Raw genomic sequence first — 21538 nt, 5'->3', positions numbered from 1 at the left:
GAGGGAGATGATGTTTTCACTAAACTTACTGGTGGTGTATTGATCGAATTATTAGTTCCCAGGATTCTGCTAACTCATATACCTAGAATAGTTCTTCCAAGGATAATGTTGTTAGACTAATGATTGTGGTCTTAATATTTTTCAGTGGTGGTATCAAGACCTACAGAAAGATGACAAAAATATGACCAAAACAAGACAGCATTCTTCTAGCTTAATTCATATATATTCAGAATAAAATTAAATAAGCAAAAAAATGAAAAGAAACCTTGTAGCTGAAAATATGATAAAAGCATTAAATTGATGAGGAAACTACTAAGAATAGTATTGTGCGCTTTTCAAAATTCCGAGAAGTTCAACCTATACTTTTTCTGAAGCACATACACTATATTAGGTGAACTAATTGTACAAATTAAAAATATTTTTATAATTTACATACCTCATCAAAACAATCATTGTGAGTGTGTTTCTTTTCTTCCTCCTCAAATTAAAAGCTCCTTATTGGGGTACAATTACACAGATGCCGGCCACTCTCTAATACTATGTCCTGTGACTAATATTCATGAATAAGCCTGATCAAAGAATGCTAATTGTGGGTTTTCACGTCCAGAAAATCATAGAATCATGCAACCATTTGGCCCATCATAGCTTTGCCAGCTATTTGAAAGAGCAAGCAACTGTCGACCACATTTAAGAGTACTGTGTGCAGCTCTGGTTGTCATATAAAGGACATAGAGGCACTGGAGAGGGTGCAGTGAGATTTACAAGGATGATACCAGAAATGCATAGGTATACATATCAGGAAAGGATTGACAGGCTGGATCTCTTTTTCTCTTGGAAGAAGCAGGCTGAGGAGTGACCTAATGGAAGTCTTCAAAATCATGAAAAGTTTAGTAGAGTGGATACAGAGAGAATGTTGCCTCTTGTGGGGAAGAGCATAACTAGAGCCATCAATATAAGATAGTCAGCAAGAAACCCAATAGGGAATTCAGAAGAGACTTCTTTGCTCAATGAGTGGTAAGGTTGTGGAACTCACTACCACAGGGGGTGGTTAAAGTGAGTAGTACAGATACATTTGAGGGGAAGCTAGATGTGCATATGAGGGAGAAGGGAACATGTTACAATTGTAGATTTAGATGAGAAAAGTCAAGAGCAAGCTCAAGTGGAGCTTAAACACCATGGACTGGTTTGGCCGAAGGGCACAGAAACAGGCCAATTGTCCAATGTAGTTCTTTTCCCTTGCTCTGTCCCTGTAGCAGTGCATTTCTTTTCTTTTTGAGTATCCAATTCTCTTTTGAAAATTGCTATTGAATCTGCTTCCACTCTTTCAGGCAATTCTTTCCCGATTGTAGCAATTTGTTGAGTTTAAAAAGAATCTCCTCATCTCCCCCTGTATTTTGCCAATCTTCTTAAATCTGTGTCTTCTGGTTACCAACGCTCCTGAAAACAGTCTCTCCATATCCACTATCAAAACCCAGGTCTTGAACAAAAACAAAAATACCTGGAAAAACTCAGCAGGTCTGGCAGCATCTGCGGAGAGGGGCACAGTTAACGTTTCAGGTCCGAATGACCCTTCAACAGAACTAAGTAAAAATAGAAGAGAGGTGAAATATAAGCTGGTTTAAGGGGTGGTGGGACAAGTAGAGCTGGATAGAGGGCCAGTGATAGGTGGAGTTAACCAAAAGATGTCACAAACAAAAGGACAAAGAGATGTTGAAGGTGGTGATATTATCTAAGGAATGTGCTAATTAAGAGTAGAAAGCAGGACAGGCAAGGTACAGGTAGCCCTAGTGGGGGTGGGGTGGGGTGAAGGAATCAAAAAAGGCTAAAAGGTAGAGATAAAACAATGGATGGAAATACATTTAAAAATAATGGAAATAGGTGGGAAAAGAAAAATCTATATAAATTATTGGAAAAAAAAGGGGGGGATCGGAAAGGGGGTGGGGATGGAGGAAAGAGTTCATGATCTAAAATTGTTGAACTCAATATTCAGTCCGGAAGGCTGTAAAGTGCCTAGTCGGAAGATGAGGTGCTGTTCCTCCAGTTTCCCAGGTCTTGACTTCATTTGACATTCAGCCACCCATTTCAAGCAGGGATTTTTGAATAGCAATTTGAACCAGGAACCCATTTTTCCTCCTAGTTCCAGGGGTGCTGATTCAAACTATAGCATGCTAATCACATGGTCAGTTAATTCAATACCAATCAGGGATTGGATCTGGGATCCTCCTGGTCTATATGGTACAGCTACTCACTGGACAAACTAACTCAATCGTTAGCAAAGTGAGTGTTTCTCCAATTACATGAATTTTGTTTTGTGATTTTACATAACGTTTCTCTTCTATAATTTTACTTTGCTGAAATTTGAGTTTTTGGTCATTACAAATTCGGTTTTACAAATTCTTCCAACATGTTATTTTGCCATAACTGTCGTAACCAATCCTGTAATAATAATTTCCTACTTTTTCAGGCTTTTGTTGAACAAGTAAGGTTAATGGATAAATCAGCTTTGCAGAGTCAAACTAAAGAAAACGATGACCTCTTCTTGTGGCTCAGATATCAGGCAAATCATGGGGATGCATTTGCTCAGGTACATTGCACATAACATAATATTTTGCTTTATTCACACATCCTGGTAAATTAACACGACGCCTGCATAACTATTGCTGCTATTTTCATAAAAAAACATTGGATTCTATGAGTGGCCTAACGCTACACTGCCTTGGTATAGTTAAGGGGTGGTGAGAAGTGGGCTTGCGCCTGCACTTGCTGTGTGTAAGTTGCCTATCTTGGTGATTTGTTAAAAGGAATGACTAGGCAGAATCTGGCTGGCTTCTTAGTGCAGGCAGAGGCATGGAGCAAGTTCTTGGCTTTCCCGTTGGATAAATGGTTTGGATAAATCTATTATTGAGAAAGGAAGTAATAAAAGGTCTAACTATTTCATCAGTATAGCAACAATGTAAGCCAGAACTATTATCCTCTGCAGGGCTATGCAAAGGAGATTACTGTTCCTATTTTTGGCTGAGGTTATATTATTTATATTATATTATTATTTGTGCTTGAGGTTATATTCTATCATTCACCACAAAGGGCATCCAACTCTTTGGCGATTTCTGAGTTGCAGGTGAGCCTGTGGATTACCCATTCTGACTGGCATATGGTCCAAAGGAGGTTTGCATTTCGCCACCAAGGGGATTGGGCGGAGGAGGGGCAGGGAGAGATGTACCCTCTCTGGCCTATAAATCACCTACCTCTGCCCCTGTAGGGGAGGAGGGGCGATGGCATAGCGGTATTGTTGCTGGACTAGTAATCCAGAGACCCAGCGAAATGCTCTGGGGACCCAGGTTCGAATCCCACCATGGCAAATGGTGGAATTTGAATTCAATAAAAATCTGGAATTAGAAGTCTAATGATGACCATGAAACCATTGTTGATTGTAAAAACCCATCTGGTTCACTTTAGGGAAGGAAATTTGCCATCCTTACCTGACCTACGTGTGACTCCAGACCCAGAGCAATGAGGTTGGCTCTTAAATGCCCTCTGAACAAAAAACATATCTCTTCCACGGCTGAAACCCTCAACTATGTTTTAGGCACTTTCACACTTTGTAGTGCCTTCCTAGCTGTCTTTCCATCTTTCATCCTTTGTAAACTTCCGCTATTTCAAAACTGCTGCCAATATCCTATCCTCCACCAAATCCTGCTCGCCCATGAAATATGTCCTTGTTATCTGTGTCACAAATTTAAAATCCATTCATGTTTAGATTTCTGCATGCCTTGCTTCTCCTCATGTCTGTAAGCTTCTCCTATCCTGTAACATCCCCTGAATTCTGTGTTCCTCAGACTCTAGAGCATCATTCCTCCTTTTCCTCACTATTAGCGGTCATGCTTTCAGCCGTCTAGGCCTCACACAGTAGAATTCCCTCCATGCACCACATCTTCCTCTCCACTTTCCTCTCCTCCATTTAAGACCTTACTCAAAACTTACCTCTTTGATTGAGCTCCTAATAATTTCTTCTACTATCCTGCCCATTGTTTCATTGTCCGTGTATTTTGGATTATACCCCTCTGAGGTGCCTTGGGATGTTTTTCTATGTTAAAGGTGCTTTCTGGATGCAAGTTATTGATGATGAATATAAAGAAGGTGATATTTGTTCAAATAATAAAATATTTTCCAAAGTGAAATATATTGTGAATAAATTGAGTACCAGAAGCAAGTCTGAGTTTCAGTGTTGCTCAACTACAGCAAAAATGTTGGCCCAGATCTTCTGATCTCGAGATCATTGGAGACTGGATGTATGACCCAAGATACACGTCAACCCTTGCTGAGGTCCCAATGCATTCAATCCGTGGGAATTTCCCAGGGAGCTTCACTTTCCAGTGGGAAATTTCTCTATTCCCAGGGCCCTCCGAAAAAATCTCCAACTCTGAGCTAGAATTGAATCAGAGACTTCGGACAGTTCCTGAATAGTTACCCAGGAAATGTTAGACAGAAAAGTCCTAGTCTAGGTCCTGGATAACTATACAACTGACCTTCCCCTCCCCTGACTACTTCCCCCCCTCACTGATCCCTGACTACTCTCCTCTGACCCCACCATCCCCCCGACTTACCTTACAGCAACTCGTGCCATAAAAAGGGGATGTGTCTTCTGTGCTGATTCTCTCTCGGTGAGGATTCCTGCACTGAGGGGGTTCTTCAGTATCGTCAATTGGAAGTCTGGCCTTTTTAAATATTTCCCAGTGAGAAGGTAGTTTTCAGCCTGATCAGTGTCAGACACAGTGGTTCTGATTCTGATTGGAAGATCTGGGCTATTGTAATTTAACTCATTAAATATTATTGGAAAAAATTGTATCTAAAATTTAAATTAATTGAAGATTTAATCTGGTTTAGTTATTCTATTCTAGCCAAATAAAGGTTTTTTAACACTTGCAGCAAAAACTTGCAAGAATGCTTTACTGGGGACAACAGGGTATCACACGTGATGTGAACGCTGCCTTGGAATGGTACTCTAGAAGTGCAGAAGAGACAAGAGACCCACTTTCGCTGTACGAGTATGGGCTTTTTCTTTTCAAGGTAGGTGTTACAAATTTTGACTACTGTACATATCTTCTCAGGTACTTGGATTCCAGTGCTACGATACATGATCTCAGCTATTTCACTTTTGTCAGTGTTGAGCCACGCTGCGAACTGATGAAACATCAAAGATCTGAAACATTGTTAACTTTGTTTTTCCTCTCCAAAGGTGCCTGACCTGCTGAGTATTTCCAGCATTTTCAATTTTTGTAACACTGAGATAACCCTTAAATGGTATGTAAACTCTGCTGTGTTTCAAACTACTTTTAGGGTCGTGGAGTGAAAAAAAATACACAATTAGGCTTAAAACTAATCAATGAAGCAGCTTCCAAGGTAAGATCTTCACACAATGCAAATCTGTGTTGTTTAACCTTTTTTGTTTATCTGTTTGAATTTAACATTGAAAGAACTTGAGAATCCTGCAGTAATCAGCAACCCTAGTATTCATCATACAGCCTCTGTACTCCACTGGAACAGTATAATATAATTGCAAATGTTGGAAAACATTCTGTATTGCATTAAATTACATAAAATCCATAACACAGAAACAGGCAATTCAGCCCAATTAGTTTTCCCAGTAGTTATATGCCATACAAGTATCTCCCAACCATACTAATCTGTTCCCGCCTTGCCCACATATGCTTGTATTCCCTTCTCCCTCATTTATGCTTCAAGCATCCCCTTATATGTGTCAACGCTATTTGCTTCAACCACGCCATACAAATTCCAAATTCTCGCCAGAGCTGTGTCATTGTTCATATTCCATACTGTCTCACCTTATGATCAGTCTAGGTGAGGGTGCAAAATTAGTGCTGAGCTATTTTTTATTTGTTCACAGGATGAGAGCGTCGCTGGCTAGGCCAGCATTTATTGCTCATTCTTAATTGAGAAAGTGGTGGTGAACTGCCTTCTTGAACTGCTGCAGTCCATGTGGTGTAGGTACATCCACAGTGCTGTTAGGGAGGGAGTTTCAGGATTTTGACCCAGCGACAGTGAAAGAACAGCAATATAGTTCCAAGTGAGGATGGTATATGACTTGGAGGGGAACTTGCAGGTGATTGTGTTCCTATGCACCTGCTGTTCTTCTGCTTCTAGATGGTAGAGGTTGCGGGTTTGGAAAGTGCAGTTCAGAAGACCATAAGACGTAGGAGCAGAAGCAGGCCATTCAGCCCATCGAGTCTGCTCCGCCATTCAATGAGATCATGGCTGATATGATAATCCTCAACTCAACTTTCCTGCCTTTTCCCCATAACCTTTGATTCCCTTACTGATTTAAAAATCTGTCTAAGTCAGCCTTGAATATACTTAACGGCCTAACCTCTACATCCCTCTGGTAAAAAAATCCCACAGATTGACTACCTTTTGAGAGAAGAAATTCCTCTTCATATCTGTTTTAAATGGGTGCCCCCTTACTCTGAGATTATGCCCTCTGGTCCTAGACTCTCCCACAAGGTGAAACAGCCCCTCAGCATCTACCCTGTCAAGCCCCCTAAGAATCTTATATATTTCAATAAGGTCGCTTCTCATTCTTCTAAACTCCAATGAGTACAGGCCTAACCTGCCCAACCTAGTCAACCTCTCCTCATAAGAAAATCCTTCCATACCCGGAATCAACCTAGTGAACCTTCTCTGGACTGCCTCCAATGCCAGTATATCTTTCCTTAGATAAGGGGACCAAAACTGTTCGCAGTATTTTAGGTGTGGTCTAACTAGTGCCTTGTAAAGTTTTTGCAAGACTTCCCTATTTTTATACTCCATTCCCTTTGAAATAAAGGCCAACATTCCACTTGCCTTACCTATTACCTGCTGAACTTGTATGCTAGCTTTTTGGGATTCATTCACGAGGACCCCCTAATGCCTCTGTGCTGCAGCTTTCTTCAGTTTTTCCCCATTTAAATAATATTCAGCTCCTCTATTCTTCCTGCCAAAGTGCATAACCTGATACTTTCCCATATTATGTTCTATTTGCCACATTTTTGCCCACTCATTTAACCTGTCTATACCCCTGTGAAGACTCTTTGTGTCATTCTCACCACTTGCCTTCCCACCTGTTTTTGTGTCATCCGCAAACTTGGTGATAGAACATTCATTACCCTCATCCAAGTCATTAATATAAATTGTAAATAATTGAGGCCCCAGCACTGATCCCTGTGGCACTCCACTAGTTACAGGTTTCCATCCTGAAAATGCCCCCTGTATCCCAATTCTCTGTCTTCTATTAGTTAGCCAGTCCTCTGTCCACGCTAATACACTATCCCCAACACCATGGGCTCTTATGTTACTAAGTAGCCTTATGTGTGGTACCTTATTGAATGCCTTTTGGAAATCCAAATATATTACATCTACTGGTTCCCCTTTATCTATGCTGCTTGTTACCTCCTCAAAGAATTATAATAAATTTGTCAGGCATGATTTCCCCTTCATGAAGCCATGCTGACTGTTGGATTAGATTATGCATTTCTAAATGCTCTGCTATTACATCCTTTATAATAGACTCCAACATTTTTCCAATGACAGATGTTAAGCTAACTGGCCTGTAGTTACTTGTTTTTTTGTCTCCCTCCCTTTTTGAATAAGGGTGTTACATTGGCAGTTTTCCAATCCTCTGGGACTTATCCAGAATCTAAGGACTCTTGGAATATTACTACCAGTGCATCCACTACCTCTGCAGCTATTTCCTTTAATATCCTCAAACGCAACCCATCAGGTCCAGGTGACTTATCGGCCATTGGCCTCATTAGTTTCCCTAGTACTTTTTCTCTAGTGGTAGTTATTGCATTTAATTCCTCCCCCTCTTTTGCCCCATGATTATTTAGTATTTTTGGTATGCTATTAGTGCCTTCTACTGTGAAGACTGATGCAAAGTACTTATTCAACTTCTCTGCCATTTCCTGGTTCCCCATTATTATTTCCCCAGCCTCATCCTCCAAGGGCCCTTTATTGACTTTGGCCTCTCTCTTTCTTTTTATATATTTAAAGAAGCTCTTACTCTACGTTTTTATAATACTTGCTAGTTTACCCTTAAAGTTTATTTTCTCCCTCTATTATTTTCTGGGTCAACTTCTGTTGGTTTTTAAAACTTTCCCAATCCTCTGGTTTTCCACTAATCTTTGTCACATTGTATGTTTTTTCTTTCACTTTGATACTATCCTTAACTTCCTTGGGTAACCGTGGTTGGTTTATCCCCTTCCTACAATCGTTCTTCCTCATTGGGATATATCTTTTTGTTGTGAGTCATGAACTATTTTCTCAAGCATCTGCCATTGTTCATCAACCTTTTTTTCTGCTAAACTCCTTTCCCATTCCACTGCAGCCAACTCTGCCCTCATTCCTTTGTAATTACCCTTATTTAAGTTTAACACAGATGTTTCTGAACTAAGGCCAATATTTTCTATCCCTGTTGTGGGCAGGACCCGCCGTGGGCAAGGTGGCGCCCCAGCCAGAAGTCCATTGACTTGTGGCGGGACCAGAAGATCACAACGGCGGGCGGATGCGGAAGATCCCACCCAAAGTTTCTCACTCTCAAACTGAATGCTAAATTCCACCATGTTATGGTCACTGTTTCCTAGGGGATCTTTTACTATAAGATCATTTATTTAACCTGCCTTATTACACTTTACCAGATCCAAAACAGCCTGCTCCCTGGTTGGATCCACAACATATTTTTCTAGGAAACTGTTCCAAATACACTCTATGAATTCTTGCTTGTGGCTACCTCTGCCAATTTGATTTTCCCAATCTACATGGAGATTAAAGTTACCCATGATTAATATACTGCCTTTTTTACATGCCCTCATTATTTCCTGATTTACTCTCTGTCCGACAGCATAGCTACTGTTAGGGGGCCTATAGACTACTCCCACCAGTGTCGTCTTCTCCTTGTTGTTTCTTACCTCCACCCATATGGATTCCACATCTTCTGATCCCAAGATTATTTCTTGCTTTCGTACTTATTCCATCTCATACTAATAAAGCTATCCTACCACCCTTTCCTTCCTGCCTGTCATTTCAAAAAGTCACATACCCCCGAATATTTATTTCCCAGCTTTGATCACGTTGTAACCATGTCTTCGTAATGGCTATAAGATCATACCCATTAATCTCTATTTGTGCCATTAATTCATTTATTTTGTTCCAAATACTACGTGCACTTAAGTAAAGAACCATTAATTGTGCCTTTTTACCCCTTTGACCCTATTTGCTGCCGTTTTTAGTGTTTGTACACTCTGTTCCTTCCTGTCACACTCTGGGTATCATTGCCTAATTAGGTGCCCTGAAATGCTGCCATATCCTTTTGCTTTGTAAGCCTCTTATCCCCTCTCCAGAACCCTACCTCTCTATAGCCCTAGTTATTCAACTCGCCAGGACACTGGTCAACTCGCCAGGACACTGGAACAGCTCCCTTCCACCACAGTACTGATGCCAGTACCACATGAACTGAAACCCATTCCTCCACACTAACTTTTGAGCCACGCATTTAACTCCTTGACTTTATTAACCCTATGCCAGTTTGCCTGTGGTTCAGGTTGTAATCCTGAGATTATTACCTTGGAGGTTCTGATTTTTAATTTAGCTCCTAACTGTTCAAATTCTTTCAGCAGAACCTCCTTTCTAGTCCTATCAATGTCATTGGTACCAATGTGGACAACGACAGCTAGACCCCTCCCCTCCCACTCCAAGTTCCTCTCCAGCCCTGAAGAGATATCCTTAACCCTGGCACCGGGCAGGCGACACAGCCGTCGGGACTCACGCTCACAGCTTCAGAGAACAGCATCTATTCCCCTAATTAGACTGTCCCCTACCACTACTACATTCCTATTTTCTCCCCCCACTTGAATGGCTCCCTGTACCACGGTGTCGTGGTCAGTTTGTTCATCCTCCCTGCAGCCCCCGTTCTCGCCCACACAGCTTGCAAGAACCTGGTAACTGTTGGACTATTTCAGAGGCTGAGGCTTCTTGAACGCAACCCCCTATGTTGTTGTCCTGTGACCCTTGTTGAGTTGTTGCAGTGCTTCTTATAGATGGTACACACTGCTGCCACTGTGAGTTGGTGGTGGAGGGAGTGAATGTTTAAGGTGGTGGGGTACCAGTCAAGCGCACTGCTTTGTCCTGGATGATGTCAAGCTTCTTGAGTGTTGTTGGAGCTGCACTCATCCAGGCAAGTGGAAGATATTCCATTACATCCCTGACTTGTGTCTTGTAGTTGGTGGATAGGCTTTGGGGAGTCAGGAGATGAGTAATTCTCTGCAGAATTCCTAGTCTCTGACCAGCTTTGTAGCTACAGTATTTATATGGCTGGTCCAGTTCAGTTTCTGGTCAATGGTAACCCCCAGGATGTTAATGGTGGGATATTCAGTAATGCCATTGAATGTAAGAGGGAGATAGTTAGGTTTTCTCTTGTTGAAGATGGTCATTACCTGGCACTTGTGTGGCGCAAATGTTACTTGCCACTTATCAGCCTAAGCCTAAGTGTTGTCCAGGTCTTGCTGCATACCGATACGGACTGCTTCAGCATCTGAGGGGTTGCGCAATCATCCACGACATCCCCCTTCTAACCTTATGATGGAGGGAAGGTCATTGATAAAGTAGCTGAAGATCTTTTGGACTTTTTATACTATTGGTATGCTCTAGGATTGGCTGGATTAATTTAACTTTTAATCCTCCTGGACATACAAAGGAAGAGTTTTTTAATCAAATTTATCACAGTATCTTTACAGTGCAGAAGGAGGCCATTTGGCCCATTGAGTCTGGCTCTCTGAAAGAGCATTCTACCTAGTACCACTCCCCTGTCTTATCCCTGTAACCTTGCAGATTCTCTCTTTTCACTTAGAAATCCAATTCCCTTTTGAATACCTCGATCAAACCTCCCTCCACCTTTCAGGAAGTTTGTTCCAGACTTCAACCATCCTCTGGGTGAAAACATTTTTGCTCACATCACATTTACTCCTTTTTCCAATTATTTTGTATCTGTGCCCTCTAGTTCTTGATGTTCTCTTGAGTGGGAAGTTTCTCACTATTTACCCTGTCCATACCCCTCAGGATCTTGAATACCTCTATCAAGCCTCCTCTCAGCCTTCTTTTCTCCAAGGAAAACAGCCCCAACCTCCCTAGTCTATCCTTATAGCTACAGTTCTTCACCCGGGTACCATTGTTGTGAATTCCCTCGTGCTGTCTCCAATGCCTTCACATCCTTCCTCAAGTATGGCACCCAGAACTGGATGAGCACAGCAGATGAGGCCTAGCTAGTGTCTTATACAAGTTCAATATGACCTCCTACTCGTGTATTCGATGCTTCTATTAATAAAGCCTAAGATACTATATGCTTAATTAACTGCTCTCTCAACATGCCCTGCCATCTTCAGTGACCTATGTATGTATACTCCAAGGTCCCTTTGTTCCTGCACCTCCTTTAGAGCCTCTCCCTTCATTTTATACTGTCTCACCATATCTTTCCTGCCAAAATGAATCACCTCACACTTCTCTGCATTGAACTTCATCTGTCACTTGTCGGCCCAATCCACCAACATATCTATGTCCTTTTGAAGTTTAAGACTATCACCATCACAGTTGACAACATTTCCAATCTTCATATCATCTGCAATTTTTGAAATCATGCCCTGCACACCACAGTCTAGGTTATTAATATATATCCAGGTAAAACCTTTAAAAGGATGTAATTAGATAATTACAAGTCTTACATTAATTTATTATTGAAACAGGGATCACATGAAGCACTTAATGGTTTGGGATGGTATTATGAAACCTTTAAGAAGGACTATGTGAAAGCTGTGGAATATTGGGAAAAAGCAATGAAAATGGGAAACCTGGATGCCTTACATAATCTTGGAGTGATGTATGCAGCTGGACTGTACCCAGGCAAACCTGTAAAAAATGAGGTAAATGACTGCAAAATTCTGAACATGTCTTGTTCATCACGAAAAACAAAAGTATGCTTCAGTTATTTTTTTGAATCTTGCATTCCTCCTCATTTCTCTGTAAATATTGTGTAATGTATTCACTCTGTTTATACATACTCCACAGGAAAACCTCCTTTATGGAATCACAAAGCCACATTGTGCCCATGTGGTCTCTTTGAAAGAGCTACCCAGTCACCCCACTTCCTCCCCTGCTCTTTCCCCATAGCTCTACAAGTTGTTCCTTTACAAGTATGTATCTAATTCCCTTTTGAAAGTTGGTGTTGATTCTTCTTCCATCACCTTTTCAGGCAATGCTTTCCACATCATCATAATTCACTGCGTTTTTTTTTAAATCCTCATTTGTCACCTGAATTTTTTGACAATTATCTTAAACCTGTGTCCCGTTACCGACTCTCCATAGCTACTCTAGTTGTAGGTTCCAGTTTAAAGTTAGTACTCATTTGGAGCAATTGAGACTCTCCGTGACACTCTGGCCAGGCAAAGTGCTGGAGTGTGCATGCCCACGTGTCACAGTTAAAATGCAATAGTTGCAAAACCAAAGCTCCTTGAGGTGTTTTGTCACGTTCTCTTAAAATTGACATGGAGAGCATCACTACAGCTTGTTATGGCACAGCCAATGGTAAATGCCGAGTTGCTCAAATCCCAAAGGGAAACTTGAAACAACTGCCACAACTTGTGCAATTCATATAAATTTCAAGATGTGTGCCTCGAATTCAGTTGAAATAAGACCACCAAATCTTATAGGTTTTTACAAAACTAGATTAAACATTTATTAATAAGAGAAATGATTTTAAACATAGATCTACTACTATGATAACTTCTAAATCCCCTTCTTAATCTGACTCCTAGTTATGGTTTTGTTAAGGCAACAGTAAGACACACAGATTTTAAAAGACCCAGGCAAAGAAACACGTTACCCTGACAATCCAATACAAAGTGAGTCTTAACTTCAGTGCTATGTAGACAGCAGCTTGAGGCATAGATGCTGAAGGCTTTTCACTCTTGTAAGATCTTACAATGCCAACCCTTACATGCAGCCTTCACTCCTCTTTCATATTTTCCTCTTTGAATAAAAATTCCCATTGTTTCACTATGTCTTTGGACTTTATCTTTCTGATAATAAAAATCTCTCATAGCACTAAGTTTTACCAGTAACCTTTGGGAAAAATAAACATACTGTTTCTAAACTTCACTTGGCTAGGTGGCACACTTCACCCCTCCTTTGAAAACAATCAAATCTGGTTTATTTAAAAATGCAAATGTCCTTTTATAACTTACATTATAAACTTGCCCCTTGTTTACCATGTTGACATCAAAGCCTTCAGACCAGCTGCCTTTAATCCAACTAAGTCTCACACACACACACACACACACACACACACACACATATGTATGTAGACACAGATACCACTATTTTATAATAAATTCCAATAACATTATGAGATGTATTATATCTTCCTGACAAGCTTCAGCAATATAAGTGGTATAACTGGCATAAGAATATAAGAAATGGGGACCGGAGTAGGTCATAAGGGCCCTTGAGACTGCTGCATCACTGAATAAGATTATACCTGAACTTCTACCAGTGGTAAAGTCACATATATCACTGCTGTGCTTCTGTACCTTCTTGAGCCCTCTTTTATGTATCAATGTCCTTTTGATGGCAGAGTGCCCAAAATTGCATATAGTCATCCACTTGTTGCCTCATAATGCTCCATGTCAGATTAAAATAGCTAGTTTCAATTTATAATAGCCATAAGTTGCATTTCACAGTTAGGATTTGATAATACTTCACAGTGACGAAATACTTATAGCTAAATCTAATTTCCTTTCCTCTACTAATAGATATTGGCCCAAATCTTCACCCCCCCCGACCTTACCCTTTCTCTCACCACCACCCACCTCAACCTTGACCAACCTGAATCTCTCTCCCACCATCGCCCCCCATAACCCAACCTGACACTCACTCCCACCACTAACCCCCACCGACCTGACCCAACCTGACTACCCATCCCCCGACCCGACTATCTTTCCCACCACCAGTAACCCCCCCCAATCTAACTAGCCCCTTGACCCGAGCTGATACACACTCCCACCATCACCCCTACCGACCCAACCTGACACTTCCTCCCACCACCAATCACTACTGCTCTACCCAACCCGACTACCCACCCCCAGACCCAACCCTTTTCCCACCACCAGCCCGCCAAAGTAACTACCCCTACCTCCACCCAAGCTGAATCTCTCTCCCACCACCATCCCCCCGACCCAACCCGACTACCTCCCCACCATCCAACTTTCTCCCCCACCACCAATCTGACTGCTCACTCATCCACTCACTTACCTACTCACCCACCCAGCCATACACTCATCCACTCCCCCACACACTCACCCCATCCGCTCACCCATGCACCCACCCACGGGCTCGTCCATCTTCGCGCCCGCTCACCCACCCACTCAGCCACTCACCCAGGCGCATACACGTAGTCACCCATGCCTACATACCCGCCCATGCATTCACCCAATCACTCACTAGCCAACTGAAAGACCTTCAAAAGCCACCTGAATATGTCGTAAAAAGGGGGCATGTCCTCTCCTCATCTGTCTTCTCCTGCGCTTGTTAGCCTTCTGCAGGGGTGGCAGCGCTGACCCATTGCTGCTGCTGCCGGAATCGGAAGTTCCGATGAAAGTGTGCAAAACAGTCGGATCACAGAAATCTTCACAGGCAGCAGCAATTCACGCAACATCGATGCTAACCAGTAGACCTGGACCATGGTGTGCACCTGTTTCATGATTTCTTTTGCAATATGCATAACCTATCTATCTCTTTGTTGTTTGATGTGTCCTCTGCAAAAAGGTGGGCTCTTAAATGATATGGAATGGTTGAGCTTCTCCGAACAAAACTGCACATTTTCAACACTAAATCCTTGGACCATTCTTTGACCCACTTCCTTAGTTCACAAAAACCCCTTCTATGATTGTCAATGTCTTTAAAGATCTTCAGATTTCCCTGTAACTTGAGATATCATGAATACATTTTGTATTACAGAAGGTACCCTTGTTCATTTCATTAACGAATAACATGCACAGCAGGAAAATCTCAGCGTGCATCAGTAGATCCATGGGCAGAATTTCACGGTAGCGAGATTTTACGATCCCACTGAAGTCGATGGAGTTTAGAATGGCTCGCTACATTTTATGACCCTGTCCCCGCCGCAATGGGGCTGGAAAATTCTGGCCCATCTTTACATCTGCTAGTCATGGCCTGCCAGCCGCAGATTTTTCCATTTATCAAAGGGTTCTCAAACTTTTCTGGTTGAAGGACATCTTTTCAAATGGATTAGTAATCACTGACCTCCCATTTAAACTACAACACTTATGAAAGTGCTGCACATAAAATGTGCTTTAATAATGCTTTTAATAACACAGGTATTTACTTGTAGGTAAAAGTGAGATGGTTGTGCCTGCATCTCACTTCAGTGTCTACTTATAATGTTTGACAATGAAGGTCATAAATGACCTACCAAATTTTCAGGCCCTCCCAACTCCTCCCTCACCTCCTGCAGAGGCAGAAGATTCCACCCATGGTGTCTGTGAAGATTGGTGATGAGAAGGTTATTACTGGTGTTAATAGCACTTAATTTATTATTATTGAATGAGTCTCTGGTTAGAAACATTTTTATTTCAATGGGCTGAATTTTCCCAGAATTGCATTAAGTGCGGTAGCAGGCGGGTAAAGTGGAGTCCTACCCACTGACGAAAATGGTGAGTTTTCACGCCATGTCGTTCTGAACCCGCCTCATTATTTATTCACTCCCACAATACATGCCGTATCCATGGCAAGCGAGCTCTCATTCGCCCGCCCACCATCACCCCGCTGTTGCATCTCTCTGGCCGCCATCTTTAAAAGGCAGCCACCAGCAAAGCGTTCATCGCCACCAGCTCACCACCGCTGCCAGGAGACATGGCCACACAAGAAAAAAAGACTGCAGCCCTCTCACTTCAACGAGGGGTCCCTCGAGCGACTGCTGGAAGCTGTGAAGGCCAGCCGGGATGTGTTCTACCCCCGCTCTGGCTGCAGGATGGGCAGCAAAGTCACCAACTCAGCGTGGGAGCGATGGCAGTGGTGGTCAGTGTGAACGCCCTGCAGAGGAGGACAGCCACCCAGTACCACAAAAGGATGAATGATCTCCTCTGTTCCACCAGGGTAAGTCACTCTTTTATCACTCCCAACTCACACACTAACAAACCCATCACACATCCACAGGGCTCTCACTCACTGCCGGACAGGTGGAGGGATGCTGGAGATCAGAGTTCTGACAGAATTTTAAAACAGAGCCATCCAGCTGGCCGGTGATGACCGAAGCAGGTCCTGTGCTGATGGTGAGGTTGGCGCTGCTCTACCAAATGAGGATCCAGCAGTGCAACATCCATCAGACAACCATGCCGTATGTGATGTGTCCTCTTTCACAGGCCACTGCCATGCATTAATTATCTCCCCTTGCCTTCGCAGGTGCATCTGCCAAACAGCCGACAGATTCCATGACCCAGGGTCTCCAATCAAGCCCTGAAGAAACCCCTGAAGAGGAATCTGAAGGCACCCTCCCTGAAGATCCATCACAGCACTCACCCACATCCTCCACCAGTGCAGAGTCACACACCTCGGTGGGACGTAGCTTTCAAGTAGCCTCGGGATCATAATCTGGTGAGCACATCACACTGTCTGATCCACAGCAGGCAGAGGCAGGGACTTCCCAGGTCCCCAGCACTCAGAGGACTGTTGGAGGCCAGAACGTTGCTGAGTCTGAGTCAGATGATGAGCCTCTGGACTCGATCATGGCACAGTTGCTGGAGCTGCAAAGACAAGCCTGGGAACATCAGGAGAGGATATCCGCTGCACTCCTCAGATTGCAAGGCACGATGGAGGAATCCGTCCATGTTCAGGCTGAGGTGATAGTGCCGGCATTGCAATGCACCGAAGTCAACACTGGCAGGATGGCAACTGCCATGGAGACCTTGGTCCAGGATGGCACCCCTGCACTGCTGCGCAGGCTTAACTCTATCGCTGATGCCATAGTTGGCCTCGAACAGTGTGCACGTGAGAAGGTTGCCGGGTAGCTTGATCTCACTCCAGCTACCCCTTCCACTCATGGAGTGAGCCAGGGGCCCTCAGGCACCCATAGGGAGGAGGATCAGCAGGCGCACTCTCCGGGGCCATCCACCCAGGTGACTCTGGGAGAGACCGGCCCATCCCAGCCCCCTCTTCCTGTCACCTCCGCAGCTCCAGCTTCGTAGGCCGAGGAGGGAGCCACTGCCACACAACAGGGCTCCAAAAGCAGACCAGGGCCCTGTAAGTCTTGGCTCTCCAGCGGACACCCGCTAAAGTCATCAGAGTCAGGGCATCACAGTCAGCAGGCTGTCTCCACCCCTGCTATGGATGTCCGGGGAGCACCAAGACCCAGCGGCAGGGTTAGGAAAGTTAGGTAAAAGTAGTTGCACAGCCCGGGCATGGGTGTTGATCACTTGTATATGCTGTTCACTATTGTCAATAAACTCCTAAGAATGTCTCCCTGCCTATGGCTCCTTGTTCTGATGAGCAGTGTTCTTGTCACTCTGATGTGAAACCTTTCTGTACAAGATAAAAGGTAGGTGTCTCAGTCCAGGGCCTCTTTCCTGTGCTCTGTGCAGCCTTCAGACCACAGTGATGGTCCAGCCTCACACTCCCTGGAAACGTTACTGATGCCTGCACCTTGCCAGAATGTAGTGCGCAGGCGCCACAGAGTTCCGTCATTCTCTCTGTGTGCTCTCAGCACCTTTAAAGTGGGGCTGGCCCCCATCTCTTCAGCATCTGTGACCAGTGATGCTGTGCACCAGCTTTTTTTTAAATTCATTCATGGGATGTGGGCTTTGCTGGTTGGGCCAGCATTTATTGCCCATCCCTAGTTGCCCTTGAGAAGATGGTGGTGAGCTGCCTTCTTGAACCACTCTATTCCATGTGGTGTAGGTACACCCACAGTGCTGTTAGAGTGCTTAAGAAGGTCTGAGGTGCTGAAGGCGGACACAGCATCAGATGCGTCTAAACTTTCATGGCTGCGACTCTGAGATGGCCCTGATCATGGTGCGCAAGCGAGCTACCCTTGGCCAGACAGGAGTCAGACATTCTCAGAGGCTATGTGAAGATCTATGGAGTGTCCTCACTGCATGTTGTCGTCATCCTCCTGCGATCGAGTGACTATTAGGGCCTCCACTGCATCTCCATGACAGGAGCATTCTCACAGAGGGTATTGGTGCTGCGATAATCCAGACTGGAGTCAAACGTTCACAACTGTGACGTGAGGATCTATGCGGACACCTCACTGCATGTTGTCATCGCCCTCCACAAATCTTGCAGCTATGAGTGCCTCCTGAGTGCGCCGTCCTCATCTAGCTAGTGCGAGAGCCTCATCCCCATCATCGTCACCACTGAGGACCCCCTCACCCTCATCCCCATCGGGGGCGTCCTCATTGGAGGAGACATGCAGCCAGTTCCTCTCCTCATTGCAGCACCAGGTTGTAAAGGGCGCAGCAGGCGACAATGATGCGTGACACCCTCTGTGGACTGTATTGCAGGGCTCCACCAGATCGGTCCAGGCACCGGAACTGAATCTTCAGCATCCTGATGGTTTGCTCTACCAGGTTGTGAGCTGCAGCATAAGCCTCATTATAGAGTCGCTCTGCTGCAATCTGAAGCCGCCACACGGGTGTCATCAGCCACAACCTCTGCGGGTAGCCCTTGTCCCAAGGAGCCAACCCTGTAGCCTCTGTGGACCCTGGAAGACTGCAGGGATCTGTGAGCGACTCAGGGATCTATGAGCGACTCAGGATGTAGGCATCATGCACACTCCCTGGAAACCGTGTGCGTATCTGCAGGATGCATTTCTGATGGTCACATTACGAGCTGCACGTTCAGTGAGTGGAAGCCCTTGCGATTGATAAAGTCCACCGAGTGTAGCAATGGAGACCTGAGCACCACATGAGTGCAGTCAATTGTACTCTGTACCTGTGGGAATACTGAGATCAGGGCAAATCCAATGGCTCTTGCATCCTGGCTGTCCTGGTCCCAGGTGAAATGCACAAAGTTGTGTGCCATGGAGAAGGTGGCATCTGTGACTTCATGGATGCAATTATGGGTGGCGGCTTGTGAAACCCCACAGAGATCACCTGTGGAGCCCTGAAAGGAGCCACTGGCATAGATGTTGAGCGCTGTGGTCACTTTCACAGCGACTGGCTGTGGATCCCCTCCATGTCCCCTTGGCACCAAGTCCTGCAGTAAGTGGCAGATGTGAGCCACCAGGTCCCTAGACATGCGCAGTCATGGGCGTTACAAGTTCTCAGTCATCTGCAGGATTGGCAGGCGGTGTCTATAGACCCTGGGTGTCGCTAGGCCACGGCTCGCTGTCGTTCCTGGGCAGCGTGTGCGGGAGCCCCTGCTGCCCCTTCTTCATGAGGCTACTGCTCCTGCCTTTGCACAGCCAGGAGCCTCAGTCAGTCTCTCCTCCATCTTCTACGGTCTCTGTAGGCCATCAGACATTCACCTAGGCCAACAGGATCCATGATCCTGACATGGTCCTCCTGCAGCATGAAAGAGAGAGAGACGTGCTTATCATAGCTGTACTTAGCACCTTTCCTGGCCTGTGTGACTGCCCCTTAACGCTTCCCGGAGAGTGCTGGTCACACCTCAGATGGCCAGAGATGAGTGCGCTGCATGGCTGCCCTGTCAACCTGCCACATGGGGGACACTGGTCCAAACCGGGATGCTGAGATTAGAAGGGGCTGTGAGCGTCTCCAGCAGTGACTGCTACATGGCCAGCTTTGGTGAGGAGATTGTACAAAGTGTGCAGTCCAACTGCTCCGCGGTCCAAGTGGTGGCGGACTCAAATTCTGTGCCGGGGGTTGGGGTGGGGGGGTAAGGTACTGAGCGCTTGGTGGCCTTTTGGTGCCTCCATGTTGCTTGCACAGGCGGGCAGGCTAGGAGCCTGACGCCAATCATATCACTGTGGCTGCACTTGATCTGTCTCAGTTGCAGAGAAATGGTCAGTTTATACAGTGTCCCTAATGTGTGGCCTCTTCCCTCACTTACCCTGACCCCCGCCTTGATTGCCTGTGCGTGGGATGCAGCGCCAGGTCAGCTCGTGATCGCCCCCCCTCCACCGACGACGGTCACCTCCAAGGCTGGCCAGCACTTGCCCCCGGACACCGCCCCCCCCAAACCACCATCCACAGACTCGCCTCTGGGGCCAGGCATCAGTTGCCACTCCCCCCTCCCCCCGGTGACCCTGAGGCCTGTAAACTACAGGCGAGCTGTGGAGAATGCTGCTGCTCACTTACCTCTGTTCCGCCAAAGTGAAGGCCGCCAAGTGCACGTCGCCCATGTGTTGTTGTGAGGCACGTCGCTGTGCTTTCCTACTGACGTGGACGGACGATACGGTGGGGTTCCAAGAGCCTGGTGGGATGGTTGCGGGAAACGCGGAGTGGACAACTGCGACCTTCATGCCGTCATGAAGCAGGTCACGCCATATTTTCCGCACCCAGCACCTATCACGTCCGCTGCCTGTGGGCTTGTAAAATTCCACACAATATATTTCACGTGAAACTTGTGCATAGGCAATTTAGTTCACAAACCCCTTCGAAAGTCTCTATCGACCTCCAGGAGAGTGCAGACCCCAGTTTGAGAACTACTGCTGTAAGATGTGAATCTTAATTGAAAATAAGAAAAAATCTGTGAATATCTATTTGACATCCAGTACTGGGTGAGCAGAAATTTCCTCCAACAAAATATTGGGGAGACAGAAACCATGGGCTGAATCACCCGCTCCCAGAGGAGATGAAGCCAGATGGAAAGTGTGTGTGTTAGAGAGTGATTGGTGATGTCCCTTGAGCTGGCAGTGAGTGAGATGCCAGTGAATGTTGATGGCCTTGAGAATGTAAGTTTAGAGTAATGAGATGGTTGCCTCACCCTGGTGGCACAGATGAGATCATTCATCCTCTTTCTGCACTGGATGATCAATCTCTTCTGTGCAGCGTTGGCACTGACCACCACTGCCACCCACTCCCAGGCCGGAGTAGTGAGATTGGCTTGACCTCCTGCGGCCAGAACGAGGGTGGATGACATCATGGTGGGCCTCCAAAAGGCATTTCATTGACGGACCACTGAACTCTTCTTGGCTTTCAGGGCCATGTCGTCACTGGAGCAGTCCCGGGCTGCAAACATTGAGAAGTGTGTGCGCGGCTGCAGTTTAGCTATTTCACCCAGAGTGACAAAACAGCATGGTGGGCGATTCAGAGGCCACCTGCCAGAGAGATGGCATGTTTCCTGTGGCTGCATAATTAATGAGGCGGGAAGTGGATAATAAGATGAAAACCCGCCATTGCGGCCAGTGGGTAAAACGTTGTTTTTCACGCCCGCTACCACACTTAGTGCAATTCTGGGACAATTCCATCACAAGGTCTTCGTTCCCTCCTCAAACTCCCTTCTCGAGCCATTGACTCCTTTC

General features: G+C 45.1%; 1 protein-coding gene across 2 annotated transcripts in view; it reads left to right on the top strand.

Moving 5' to 3' along the window:
* Positions 1-21538, top strand: part of LOC144682988 (protein sel-1 homolog 3-like) — a 102561-nt gene that overhangs the window by 58890 nt on the left and 22133 nt on the right. For both annotated transcript variants that reach the window (XM_078545927.1, XM_078545935.1), the window contains 4 exons: positions 2465-2584; positions 4927-5067; positions 5338-5400; positions 11787-11963. In XM_078545927.1, coding sequence (XP_078402053.1) covers positions 2465-2584; positions 4927-5067; positions 5338-5400; positions 11787-11963 — 501 coding nt within the window. The remainder of the gene's footprint in view (positions 1-2464; positions 2585-4926; positions 5068-5337; positions 5401-11786; positions 11964-21538) is intronic.

Source organism: Cetorhinus maximus, chromosome 1, assembly GCF_964194155.1.
Source record: "Cetorhinus maximus chromosome 1, sCetMax3.hap1.1, whole genome shotgun sequence".
NCBI lineage: Eukaryota > Metazoa > Chordata > Chondrichthyes > Lamniformes > Cetorhinidae > Cetorhinus > Cetorhinus maximus.
The sequence above is the reverse complement of the archived record's forward strand: the minus strand, read 5'-3'. Positions and strand labels throughout refer to the sequence as shown.